At 38.6% G+C, this 13718-nt stretch overlaps 1 protein-coding gene across 3 annotated transcripts in view; it reads left to right on the top strand.

The window, feature by feature from the left end:
- The window catches only part of ACVR1 (activin A receptor type 1), a 97713-nt gene extending 88156 nt beyond the window's left edge, over positions 1–9557 (top strand). For all 3 annotated transcript variants that reach the window (XM_058192403.1, XM_058192382.1, XM_058192392.1), the window contains 3 exons: positions 332–529; positions 6305–6435; positions 8473–9557. In XM_058192403.1, the coding sequence (XP_058048386.1) occupies positions 332–529; positions 6305–6435; positions 8473–8607 (464 nt within the window). In that variant the 3' untranslated portion in view covers positions 8608–9557. The remainder of the gene's footprint in view (positions 1–331; positions 530–6304; positions 6436–8472) is intronic.
- The last annotated feature ends 4161 nt before the right edge of the window (positions 9558–13718 follow it).

The raw sequence follows: 13718 nt of genomic DNA on the forward strand, positions 1-13718 counted from the left end.
CAGTTTCGAAAGCATGTAAAAATGCAAGTAGAAAAAATAGGGACCACCTTTGGTGGGAAGGTAACAGCGTTCCATGCGCATTTGGCATTGAGTCATGCCGGCCACATGACCACGGAGACGTCTTCGGACAGCGCTGGCTCTTCGGCTTTGAAACGGAGATGAGCACCGCCCCCTAGAGTCGGCAACGACTAGCACATATGTGCGAGGGGAACCTTTACCTTTACCTTATGTGACATAGTAAACTCAGCCAACATCTTAAAGATTTTTTTTCCTTCCTAAAATATTACAGATCTAACTTAAAAGAAAATAATGCTTTCCTTTGTGATTATAGGTCTCTCCGTCATGCATTCTCAAAGTACCAATCAGCTGGATGTTGGGAACAACCCCCGTGTAGGTACCAAGCGCTATATGGCCCCAGAAGTCCTAGATGAAACAATTCAGGTGGACTGCTTTGACTCCTACAAAAGAGTTGATATTTGGGCATTTGGACTGGTCCTCTGGGAAGTAGCCAGGCGCATGGTTAGCAATGGTAGGTAAAAGTGAATATAGTTCAATCTATAAAGTTTAAATCCTTCATCTTGCTTTTCCACTTAAAAGCACTTTAATGTCCGGATTGAGCAACCGGAACCGCTTGTGTAAACAGATAGTTTATTGTTGATCGCCTCTATTACAAGAATGTCGCCACACTATCTACCTTCCCTTGGGAAACGGCAGATATAGACCTAAGGCAGGGGTCTGCAAACTTGGTTCTTTTAATACTTGTGGACTTCAACTCCCAGAGTTCATCAGCCAGCTTTGCTGGCTGAGGAACTCTGGGAGTTGAAGTCCACAAGTCTTAAAAGAGCCAAGTTTGCAGACCCCTGACCTAAGGATTTGACTCAGACCTTTCCTGCCTTGCATAAGACTCTAAGTTGGAATCTCTCTTTACTCCCTCTGGCAGGGGGCCTTCAGCTGGTGGTTCCCCCACATTTAGCTGGCTTATCAAGATAAAATATGCTGAAAATGTATATGCTACCAGATAGCCAGAAGAATGAAAATTTAAAAATCAGCTAAAGGAGGGAAAGCAAAGAGTTAGGGTTTACGAGCTTCCCCCAGGACTTCGTCAACTTCCTGACCTTCGGACCTTCCGCCGCGAGCTTAAGACACATCTATTTATTTGCGCAGGACTGGACTAGATTCTTAAATTTTAATTGTTTAAATTTTAGATTTGGTTTTAGATTTTGGTTTTAACTTGGGGTTTTATTATTTATGTCTATTTTAAATATTCGGCCTATTTAATAAGTTTTTTAGATTAATGTTTTACTGTGTATATTTATGTTGTTTTTAGATGGCTGTACACCGCCCTGAGTCCCTAGGGAGATAGGGCGGTATAAAAATATGAATAAATAAAATAAAATAAATAAATAAATACATCTTTACACTTGAAAACTGAAGGAGTTGGAATGAGTAATCCAGGCAGCAAGACATTCCACAAAGCTCAAGGATTTCTCCTCCTCCTCCTTTCCACAAGCATGGAAAAAGCTTCCCTTGGGACAAATATTAGGGTTTCACCAAGATGCCCTCCAGCTCTTACAGGCCAGACAAATTCATGCGGGAGCAAGAAATCTTCATTTCTACAGCGAGGCTGTTCTATGAGAACTTCTTCCATGAGAGAGTAGGGCAACAATTGTTACTTAAATAACCACAGCAACAATAATTGTTAGTTTATTGAGGTACTGTGGGAGATAAAGAGAGATCTAGAATGATGCCATAAATGGGCCTTATCATCAAGTGCACCTGGCAATAGAAAATAAATACATAAATTAATAAATTACTGTTAGGTCTCTCAGCTATGGCAGCCTTCTTGGACCAGGAAGTACTGAAGGTAATAACTCTCATCCTTGTCATATCCGTGTTAGATTATTGCAATTTGCTTTGCATGGGGCTGACCCCGGATATAACCCGGAAAACTGCAGCTCATACAAAAGACAACTGATTGCTTGGGTAGCTTACATTGTGGGAACTGTATTAATTGCTGGAAGGCTTTTGGGCCCAGTTCAGGGTGCTGATTACCTGTATAGCCCTATGTGGCTTGCCTGCTTGCTGTATCTGGGACAATGAAATCTTCCTGCCCAATAAGGGCTAGCTGGGAGAAAATGCTCTTGGGGCCCACAGCCTGAAGGGAGCAAGATGGAGGATGGCTACTGGATGGTGGGGAATGGAAGGATCCAGTCAGAGCTGAAGAAGCTTCTTGGATGAGAAGCGAAACATCTTCAAAGAAAAACCAGAAAGTCCAGTTGCCCCTTGGGAAAAAAGCACCTTTGGGGCAACCATGACCTGGATGACTGAGAATCTCCACAGACATCTAATTAGGCAACAGCAGAAGTAGAGTTTTGTGGGATGTAAATTGATTATTTGGGTTGTGTTTTGTTTTTTTTACTTTTCAGTAAATTGTGAGCTATTTAAAGCCTTAAAATAGGTGATAAGCAAGCATAAATAAGTAAGCTTCACTTTTGAGCACAGAGAAGACTGGCCAATGGCTGCTAGCTTCTGCAACTGTCTACTCTGTAAACAGGCAAAATTTTAGCCCGCTTGCTAAAATTGATATTGTTCCTGTAGTTGGTTTCACAAACGAACTTAAAAGATGTTGTTTATGATGATGCGAGAATATTTGCTTGCTAAATTTCTAGCAAAATTCAGAGGCTGTTTCTGATTGGACATACAGTCACTATTAAACATTTTAAGCAGTGTAGAGCAGGGCACAGTTGAGAACCAATTTTGCATTTTTGGTGGCACAAACACAGAACCACTCAGAGATTTGCTCCTTTTGTGAGCTCTTCAGCTGTGCTGCGAAGGGACAATATTAGACACAAAAGGTATCAACCAGAATGATTGGCAACATGGGGTGGGTTGGAACATTTTAAATAAGGGAGAAGGATTAATAAAAGCCTTTTTTCATCTTTCTATTTAGGGAAGAAAGGTAATTGGCTGAGGGTGGAGTTAGAAATAACCTGGAAAATGGGATTTGTATCTATTTTCACTGTACGTGAACATTAACCTGAATTTGATGACTTGTAAATTCAAAGTAAGCTTTTTTCCCAGTTCAGTGCAAAATGTAGCTATCTGTTGGATAGCTGTCCTACCAGGAGGATCAAGCTAGGTGTGGTTGATCTTAGTATCAGAAGTATAGGTCCCCTATCTTTATTTATTATTTTATTTTGTAGGTTGAAGGACTCTTTAAGGTATTTTCTTTCTTTTTTCTGGGGAAATGAGAAGAAAATGAATCAGGGTTCATTGGGATAATATTAAGGCAGAGTAGCTTGGAAATTAATATTGCCCTTTTGTGGAATTCTTCAGTGCCTCTGGAATCAGCTGCAGTCCCCTGGGTGGGTCCTGAAATTTTTACTACGTTAATTGTCTTTTTAATTTTTTTGTAATGCATTGGAGTAAAAGCCAGACAGCAGCTTCTTGTATTGTAATATATTCACAAAATGAGTAGTGGAAGCTTGGAACCAACTTCCAGCAGAGGTGTAGTGAGTCAGTCATGATTAACTGAGTTTTAAACATGCTTGGGATAAATGCATGTCTACCTTCCAACAAAAATTAAACTTTAAATAAATAAATAAGCTCAAAAAGAAAAAAAAAGAAAGGGAAGCTAGAATTGACGGACCACTGGCTCTTTTTCTGCCACCAGTTTTCTATGATTCTATATTCAGTTTACAACATACAAATAGTTATTTGGGTCTATAAATGGAAGTCCTCCATTGAACAGTCTTTCCCAGCTGATCCCTCGAGCTGTGTCTGTAACAATCTGTTCTTCATGTACAGAAGCACTGGCTGAATCTCTGCCAAAAGATGGCTGTGTCTCGCAAAGTCTGGGAAGGGTTTTGATATGAACATTTGGAAAGCGTGTCAAACCTGATCACATCACGGGCTGTATTGTGACGTATTGGGATGTTTTTGGCCTTTGTGGAGCCGAGGTGGGTGTGGCCTGCACGGGCCATATCTGGGTCATGGACCTGCCAGTTTGACAGGCCTGGTGTAGGGTGTCCTCCAGTCAGAGGCCATACTGGTAGGATATTACTGGACGATCAAGGCTGAGGAAACTAATAGTAATGTGCACCTGAGAAGCCCCATTTGCCTTTCTCAAGGCTGTTCATCCTCATAGCAGGAAGGTCAGGCCTATTTCCCGCCCCCCCCTTCCGTTTTTTCCTGGGTTTTAATTTTTTAGTCTAATGAAGGAACCTTGGAAGCTTGCAAATTTTCCAACTACGTTGTAAAGATTCAGTTGGGCTAATAAACAACTTCCTTTTGTGGGTTTTGGATTATTTTTCTCATCACCAAACAATTTGTATTTGAGAGAACTAATCACTTTCGGAATTAAGCAAATCCAAATTTGTGAATGTTGAAATGCAGAAACGTAATTATAAGCCGCCAGATAAAATCAGTTTTCTGTATTTCTATTTCGCTTTTTTAAAGCTTGTATAACAAAATTCTAACGGCAGATGAGATTTTTGAAAAGGTATTCTTAAAAGATACAAATGAATGGTAAACTAAAAATTTCATGGCAAGTAATTGTATGTGCTTGTTTGTGTATGCGCGTGCGCATCCTCACTGGTAGATATTTTCTAAGGTTAAATTGCCATATTTATATTTCTAAAATAAAATACCTACTGTTTTTCCCCGAAAATAAGACTGGGTTTTATATTATTTTTTGGTCCAAAAGAAGCATTAGGGCTTATTTTCCAGTTGGGTCTTATTTTCGGGGAAACAGGGTAGCTGATCTAAACATTTCGTCTTGAAACTTGTTATTGTTTTTTATTTTAATAATAGTTGACCAATTCTTAATGGGATCAAAATGAAGAAGTGGAATATTGTATTGGAACACACCCCCAAGCTATCCTGAATATTTCTGCAATTAAAATATATAGTGCGAAACGATGCTATTTATTGGGGGAGGGAGATGCCTTGTATCCACAAAACCACCATTGAAAAACTCTTTAACACTAAGTTTCACAGAAGACTCGCTCAACAGTTAACTATAGCCATAAAGGGAACAGTGCAATAAAATTTAAAACAGATAAATCATAAAAATCAAATAGCATCAGTACAAGAACTCCATCAAAATATTGATGGCATCCTTTCATCCTCTTAGAACAGAACAAAAACTGTTCGGTTTTTAAAAAAAACTTATAGAAAGGCCAGCGTGGGAGCTAGTCAGATTTCCAGAGGGTGATTCTTTCATAATGGGTAAGCATACTTAAGAAGTCATGCCTGTGAGACACAGGGCCACCCCCTCCTCTTGAGAAATAGGGAACCAGTAGTTTCTCCCAGGTTGGATAATTCACACAGATTGAATTTGATTGGAAAAGATGGTCTTGCGAAGTATCTTGGTGCCAAGCCATAAAGGATTTTATAAGTTAAAACTGTTGTTTTGAATTTTACCCAAAAACTAATGGGTGCCAGTGCTACAGCTTATACTGACGTACATGAACCAAGAACATTAGTGCTGAATAGCAGACTGCAGCTTCAAAGTCATCTTCAGAGGTAGCCCTACTTACGGTAGCTTGAAGTAATCTAAACAAGGGGGGATTCGGGCAAGGTCCTCTCATTTCAAGGAGGACCCCAAACGTGGGCAAAAATCCTCATGGGTACCATCTGCACCTGCTATCCATCAGTAGCCATAAGTGCAGAGGTCACCCTACCCCAAGTCAGAAACTTGTATTTTTGGGTTGTTGTCATTCCACCAAGAAGCAACACCAGAATTATCCAAGGTCCTTGATGATGTATCACACAGTAGTCGCCAGTAAAATACCTGCTTTGTTATAGTCAGTTGTGATCAACCTATTCTGGACTTCAGACTTGTTCTTTTGGGGAAGAGCACAATTAATCTTACACTAACTTTATCCTTTTCTTATAAAATTACTGTCCCACCCATTCAGCAACTTCTGAATCCATGCTAGCTAGTTTGGGTCTAGATAGTTAGTGCCAAATATGTGAAAGTATAAAGAAATGCTAAGTTTTTCCTGTTTCCAAATCTATAATAGTTTTGCTGCTTTGCCATATGTATGATTTGTTCTCTGTACATGTACATGTTTACAGAGTCAAACTTTTTTCTAGTCCACAGGGAGACCTAGTTGATTTAATGCTTTGGTTGTATTGTGCTCTTAGGGTTTCATTTCACAATATCGGTGAGATGTCACAAAAGCTTCCAATTGGCAAAGTTTAATCCCTTGGTAACGATATGTGAACTTTGTATTGCTAATGAACATCTTAAAATCTGTATTGGTGCAACATAACGTATCCCTTGTGTTTTCGGTTGCAGGTATAGTGGAAGACTACAAACCTCCATTTTATGATGTCGTTCCTAACGATCCTAGTTTTGAAGACATGAGAAAAGTAGTTTGTGTGGATCAGCAGAGGCCAAATATTCCCAACAGATGGTTTTCAGATCTTGTAAGTGCACTTGCTGAAATAGGTTGATATATTTTCTACTCGATCATCTGTTAAGAATTGTTAAAACCATCTGCTGTTTAGACTATAGGCCAAACTAGATGTGGCAGCAGTAATTACATTTGTTTAATCATCCATCTTTCCCATTCATAATACAGCAGGAGGTGGCCATATTTCTATAATAAAATAGGCATGTGGGCAAAGGAGCTGAACCTCTCTCCCCTGAAATCTATTCACTTATAGCACTTTTACTTTGGTCTAGAGGCTATCTGGAATACTAGGGATTTGGGTGAAATTGCAAAGAATGTGGGGAAGTATTGGCTGCAGCTCTCACTTCTGGTACTTGCCAGTCTGTTTATATTGAAATTGGCAAAAAAGGATCCATATGAAAAATCATTGTATAAACAACTGTTCTACTCACGATTAAGTGCTAGAAGAGAAAAATTTGCAAGCTACATCATCTTTAAGAAAAATTGAAAAAATTTATTTTTTATTTATTTATTTTATTAGATTTTTATACCGCCCTTCTCCCGAAGGACTCAGGGCGGTGTACAGCCGAAATAAAATACAGAGTATATACAATTAAAAGAAATTAAAAGAAGCTATTAATAAATGGCCGATAATTAGAAAATTTAAAAATTTACAAATATTTAAAATCTCTAAAACCCCAAATTAAAATCAACTATTTATGCCAGTCCTGCTTGAGTAAATAAGTATGTTTTTAGCTCACGACGGAAGGTCCGAAGATCAGGAACTTGACGTAAGCCTGGGGGGAGTTCGTTCCAGCTTTTAAGGGTTCAAAAAAATCTGATTTTTTTTAAAAAAACATACATTGCTGCTTCTACCAATATAAAATATCATTAACAAGCTCTTGATATAGTCAGCAGAGACCTATAGCCTATCATAGCCTAGGGCTGCATAATAGTTTTACAAATTCTAGAGTGGAAACAGAAAATACCTATCTAAGGTCAGGGAAGGGGCTTTCCATTGAGTGGCTGTGCAGAGCCAAATGAAGGCATAATCCATTGGGCAGAAGACAGAAAGAAGATCTTGATCAGATGAAAACTATCCTGGACTCAATTTGTCAACCAAAGATGAAGCTGTTATAAAAACCTTGAACTTTTTGCTCTAACCACCAGTTGTCCTGAGGCCACAGAACTAAAGGAAGTATGCTTTATAGCAATTAAGGGCTGTCCAGTTATATGACCTTCTGGCTTCTTTATATCTGTGTGCAACTCTTCCCCTGTTTTGCATCTTCTTTCCTAGCAGTGACCTCTTTTCTCCTTCCCCATAGCATTAGGACAAATGCTTTTAGAAGCTCTTTGGAGAAACATCTGATACTCGGGGAGAGCTGAAGGCTCCATTATTGCTTTTTGCTTTAAATATTGAAGCAACTTTTTAAATTAAAAAAGTTATTCACGAGTACTGTAGATAGAAAATGTGGAAGACCAAAAAAAGAAACAAACAAGCTTTTAGGCTGGTACTGAACCAAAAAGGTCACTTGTAAAGTTCTCAATAGGTTTGAATTATTTTTCCATAGGGCAAACAGGTCAGGACACTTTAGTATTCTTCTAAAAAGAGCAAGGGAGCGCTCTTGATCTTCCTGATTGTACCTTCCAGTTCAATATGAACTTGGGGGGAAAAACCACTTTTTAATATTTTTCCATTTTATATTTTCATCAGGTCTTGTAGTGGGATTGGGGTTTACTAAATGAAGCGAATTGAATTGACCAAGTGTGATTACACACACAAGGAATTAGAAACAGCCACAAGCCATCACTGATCATTTGTGTGTATGAATTAGCTTCAGTGTCAAAACTGGTTACATGTCCTATTGTGGATCAGACCTTTGTTTATAGAAATTATACAAACAATAGTTTAAGCCTCAAACTGTGGTTTGAGGCCACTGTTTTACTGTATATTGTTTGGTCAGCAATTATTTTCCACGCTGCAAACAGAGCAGTGATAATCAATGTGGGTTGGAGTAGTGCCATCAAAATATTCTACTCTGAATATATATTTCTGTGCTTACCTTTTCAGACATTAACTTCACTTGCTAAGCTCATGAAAGAATGCTGGTACCACAATCCATCGGCAAGATTAACAGCTTTGCGTATCAAAAAGACGTTGACCAAAATTGATAATTCCTTGGACAAGCTCAAATCTGACTGTTGATTAAAAAAAAGCCACAATGCTGGCAGACACAAAGAAGGACATACAACTTGCTGGGATTTGGTTCCAAGTGGCTTCAGGCATCCGCACAGTTGTATACCCAAACCAGCCATTTGAGAGGAAACAGAGCCATGCGAATCTTAATTAGCGCCTGCCATGGCATTTTTGCAAATGGCCAATCATTAAAGACTTCAAGTTGAATCTCTGGTGGCCTATGGAAGAAAAAGACAAAGGAGTCCTAAGACAAAATCGGGGCATTACAACCATGGCTTTTAATTTTTTTTTATTCAGAAAAAGAAACAGAGTTAATTGTCTGTTTGATGCTCCCAACTTTGACACATGGAACTAGACAATTTCAATCCACAACTTTGCCTGCGTGTCTCTTCTTTGTTGCACTAAGGGATTCCTTGCATTCCTTCCTTGCACTGTTACAGTTTAATTTTAAGGAACTGACTTGCCAAAAATAGGATTGGCTTTGTACACCTTGATCTATGTTTTTTGGATATTAGGAAATCAGTTTGGGCAACTGAACCTGTAACTGACTCTTGTCCTCTTTCTCTTTTTATTTTGTTAAGCTGCATTTTACATATGTGTACTGTTTACAGTAAGGCTGGACACTAAGAATTGTTGATAAGGAAACATGCAGATTTTATTTATTACTGGTGCATTTAACAGTTTTTAAAAAACTGAGAAAAATGCATACAGTTAAAGTTTATTTTTATGTAGCTTCTATCACTTACAATCTCTTTCGTAATATCGTATAATCAGAATTGGTTCTGCTTTTTCCCCTGTTGAATCATTTAGACATTTTAATCACATTTTTAAGTGCTTCACATTTTATATGTGTATGGTCTGTAACATATATTTTCAGTTCAAAATATGCAAAACATTTATATATAAATATATATAAATATAAATATATATCTAAATATAAAGCCATTACTCAAATTATGTCACATCTAGTACCTTATTGACTTAGAAAAACGGATTAGCAAAGCAAAAGAACAAACAATAGTTCATCAGAAAGTGCTGCTTCTTCCCTCCCCTGATTTATACATAATGAGCATTTAAATGTGGCAAGGAAGAAATTGTTTTAATTTGCTTCCCACCCCCCCACCCTCCCACCCCCCGTTAAGTAACTGCTTGTATAAATGAAAGAGAATATTTCTCAGTGGGAAGTGAAATGAAGGGGAAGTACTCTGCTAGTGCCTCCTGGGCTTAAGGTGAAGGTGGTGTACTTAAATTGAAGCATCACCAACATATATATATATATATATATATGGGTGATTTCCATCCTGGACTGAGCTGTGCTGGAAAATCTGTCATCATACATTTTGGCCTATGTGATGGAAGAGATATCTCTTGAGGTTTGGCATGCTGGAACTATCCTTCAGACAGGGGATATCAACATTGGATATTCATTCTGGAGCTGTGACCTCATAATGGCATGGGTTATTGAGTGATGTATGGATAAAACATGTCTTCTGGCTGCTTTTTTTGATATCAAGTTTCCCAAGTAAACAACTTTGATTCTAGTGCCTTGCTTTGTACTATAGTTACTCTCCTTTGAAGCTTTCCAAGTAACAAAGCTTGGTATGCTGACTGTCGAACATTAAACCATGACAATGTCTGGAAAAATGCTGAATAGCCTTGGTTTAAATTGGGCGGGTTTTAAATAATAATAATAATAATAATAATAATAATAATAATAATAATAATAATAATAATAATAATAATAATAATAATAATAAGACAGGACAATTGAGGCTTCTACTATCCCGTTCTATGCTTTATGCTTCAATAACAATTATTTGGGGGATGTATACAAGGTTTGGTTTGGACAACTATATGCTCAGTGAAATACTGCTGCCTTTACTAAATGGAGACATCACTATCATTCATGTAGTATTGGATAGACATGCCGTGATTTCTTAGGATTTAGTCACATCCCCTATGCAATTCAGATTTTCAAATATTATTTTTGCGGTGCAGAATTTTGCCAGGTGACCTCAAAAGTAGCATTTGAATTGATTGTAGATAGGAACTAATTCCCCACCTCAAAAATTCCCTGAAAGTAGTTCAATCATTTCTTCCTCATATTTAACACCAGAAACTACATATAAGGGCAAATTACCATATATGTAAGTAAGGAGTAATGCTAGAAAGGACCCATAAAAATGGTGTTTGATGTCCTACATTCTAAGCTTTCTATAGTTTGATAAGCAGCTTGGTATTTTCTACGAGAATTGCAACTTGTCCAATTAACGTTCACATGTTAAAATGCTTGGTGACAACCCAACTGAAAAAGAAATGAGAAATTAGCAATTTTTAACAAACTCCATTTAATAATGATGAACTTTTCCATAAAGACTGGTTATCCATCTAATAAATACTCATCCTTTGACTTCTTGTATGGCTATTTCACAATACTTAACAGACTGGTGGGGTTTGGTGCATCCATTATTTCTGACTTGCAACTTCACTTTAATACACAAATTACTCTTGGATATGTTTCCACATAAATGTGGTAAATAGCTTGCTGCAGAAAAAATGGGTTTGAATTTATATATCTGGAATGGAGGTATACAATGCATTTCAAATTTGAAACATTTGAAGGTGGAAATACCCACCAAGTATTTTCCCAGATTGCTTTGCAGAAGGAAAACATGCTTAGGGAAAATTAAGTAGATGCCCAAAACTTTCCAAAGCAAATAGACTGGTATCTCTCTCATAGGGGAAATTAATATGTCATTATTTTCAAGATGCCAAGTAAACATGTCATTCTAGGCACCAAAGTCCAAAGTTTATTCCCTAGGCAGGCTGGAGCAGATACGTGAGGCTCTTAATCTTAGAAGAGATTCATGGAAAACTCCTTACAAACAATACAAATACAACATTTTAAGAACCCTGTTTGACATATACAGAGGAAGGGGAATGACTTCTGGGTCTTAGGTTGATTACCCTAGCAGGGTAACGTATAGTAAGTGATACAACACAAGTTAATTTGAGAATTCTGGTTTCCATTTCAGAATTATGGCATTTAAAAAATTATAAGTTCTCTTTTTCTCCATCGCTGGGGATTTTCAGAAAAACATTCAACAATAATTTGCCTCAGGTGGTATAAGTTCTCCTGCTTAGGGTAGGAGGGTGGATTAGAAGATCTCCGAGGTCCTTCAAGCCCTATGATTCTATTCGATTCTTTTCAAGCAGTGAAGAATGACTGGCGTAATGGTGCTACATTTTTCAGGAAAATAAGTTGCATTTCCTATGCAATATAGCTTGCTTTACCAACCTGGTGCTGTTCTGCTGCCTTGAACCACCTTTCATTTATTTATTAATCACATTTATACAGGAATCCATTTTATAGAAAGCCTCTAGTGATTCTGGCTAGCGTACAACAATAAATATAGATATTTACCATATTTTTCAGAGTATAAGATGCACTTCTCCCCCCGCCCCCCAAAGTGGGTGAAAATTTTGGTGTGTCTTATACAGCAAATGTTGCAGCAGGGAGGAGGGGGGTTGGTGCAGTGACGATCAGCTGTTCTAGAATGGGCCATGGCGGTGGTGGCAAACGGGCCATGGCTGTGGCGAACGGGCCACACTACAGGCCACACTGGGCTGCGATGGCAGTGAATGGTTCACACTGAATGGGCTGCGGTGGCAGTGAACCAGTGGCGGTGGCAAATAGGTGGCGGTAAGCAGCTCGCAGCAGTGGCGAACAGGCTGCAAGCCAGCCAAGGCAAATGGGCTGCAGCAAATGGACCAGATGAATACCGGATGGATGCTGGGAGGCAGAGGCAGATTTTTTTTTCTTGTTTTCCTCCCCAAGCAAGGTAGGTGCATCTTATCGTCTGGAGCGTGTTATACTCTGAAAAATACAGTATTTAAAAACGTTAATAGCAATAGCACTTAGACTTACATACATTCATAGTGCTTTAGAATTATTTATTTATTTTTAGAATTCTTTATTGGCCAAGTGTGATTGGATACATAAGGAATTTGTCTTTGGTGCATATGCCCTTAGTGTACATAAAAAGACAAGATACACTCAACAAGAATCACAAGGCACAACATCCAGTGACAGTCATACGGTACAATAAGCAATCAAATCATAGTACGAAACAATATCAATATAAATCACAAGGATATAAGCAACAAAATTACAGTCAGGCAGTCACAAGTGGGAGGAGATGGGCGACAGGAATGAAGAGAAGACCAATAGCAATAGTAATGCAGCCTTAGTGTATAGTTTGACAGTTTGAGGGAATTATTTGTTTAGCAGAGTGATGGTATTCAGGAAAAAACTGTTTTTGTATCTAGTTGTCTTGGTGTACAGTGCTCTATAGTGTTTTGAGGGTTGGAGCTGAAACAATTTATGTCCAGGATGCGAGGGGCAGGTTGGTAGCCATTGTTTTTTCTGCAGTTCTAATTATCCTCTGAAGTCTGTGTCTGTCTTGTTGGGTTGCAAAACCAAACCAGACAGTTACAGAGGTACAGAGGACAGACTCAATAGTTCCTCTGTAGAACTGTATCAGCTGCTCCTTGAGCAGTTCACAGCCCTCTAAGCGGTTTACAGATTGCCCCTAACAATCTGGCTCCTCAGATTGACTCAGCCAGGATGGAAGGCTGAGTCAACCTTGAGCCTGGGGAGATTTGATCTGCCAAACTGCTGGCAGCCGGTAATCGGCAGAAGTAGCCTGCAGTACTGCACTCTTAACCACTGCGCCACCGTTAGAAACTATAGTTAAAAACTATAAAAGCAGAACTAAACAAGAATAATAGATGGAGGGAAGTTAATAATAATAGAGCACCTTCACAGGTTCACTCATTCCCTGGGGTCCTCAGGTCTGCTAGCATAACCAGGTCTTGAAGGACCTTCAAATTCAGAAGCTCAGGAGTGATGATGCTGACCTTATCTCTGGGGGCAGAGAAGATTCCACAATGTGGGTTCCACAGCGGAAAAGGCCCGCTACCTAAGCCTGCCATATCAGATCATCTGACTTCTTCATCTAAATTTCTCAATCATTTTGTCACATTGTTGAAGAATGATGGGGTTGTAGGACAATATATTTGGAAACCAGCAGGTTGGAAACGCTCATTTGACCTATGGA

Source organism: Ahaetulla prasina, chromosome 1 (assembly GCF_028640845.1).
Source record: "Ahaetulla prasina isolate Xishuangbanna chromosome 1, ASM2864084v1, whole genome shotgun sequence".
Lineage (NCBI taxonomy): Eukaryota > Metazoa > Chordata > Lepidosauria > Squamata > Colubridae > Ahaetulla > Ahaetulla prasina.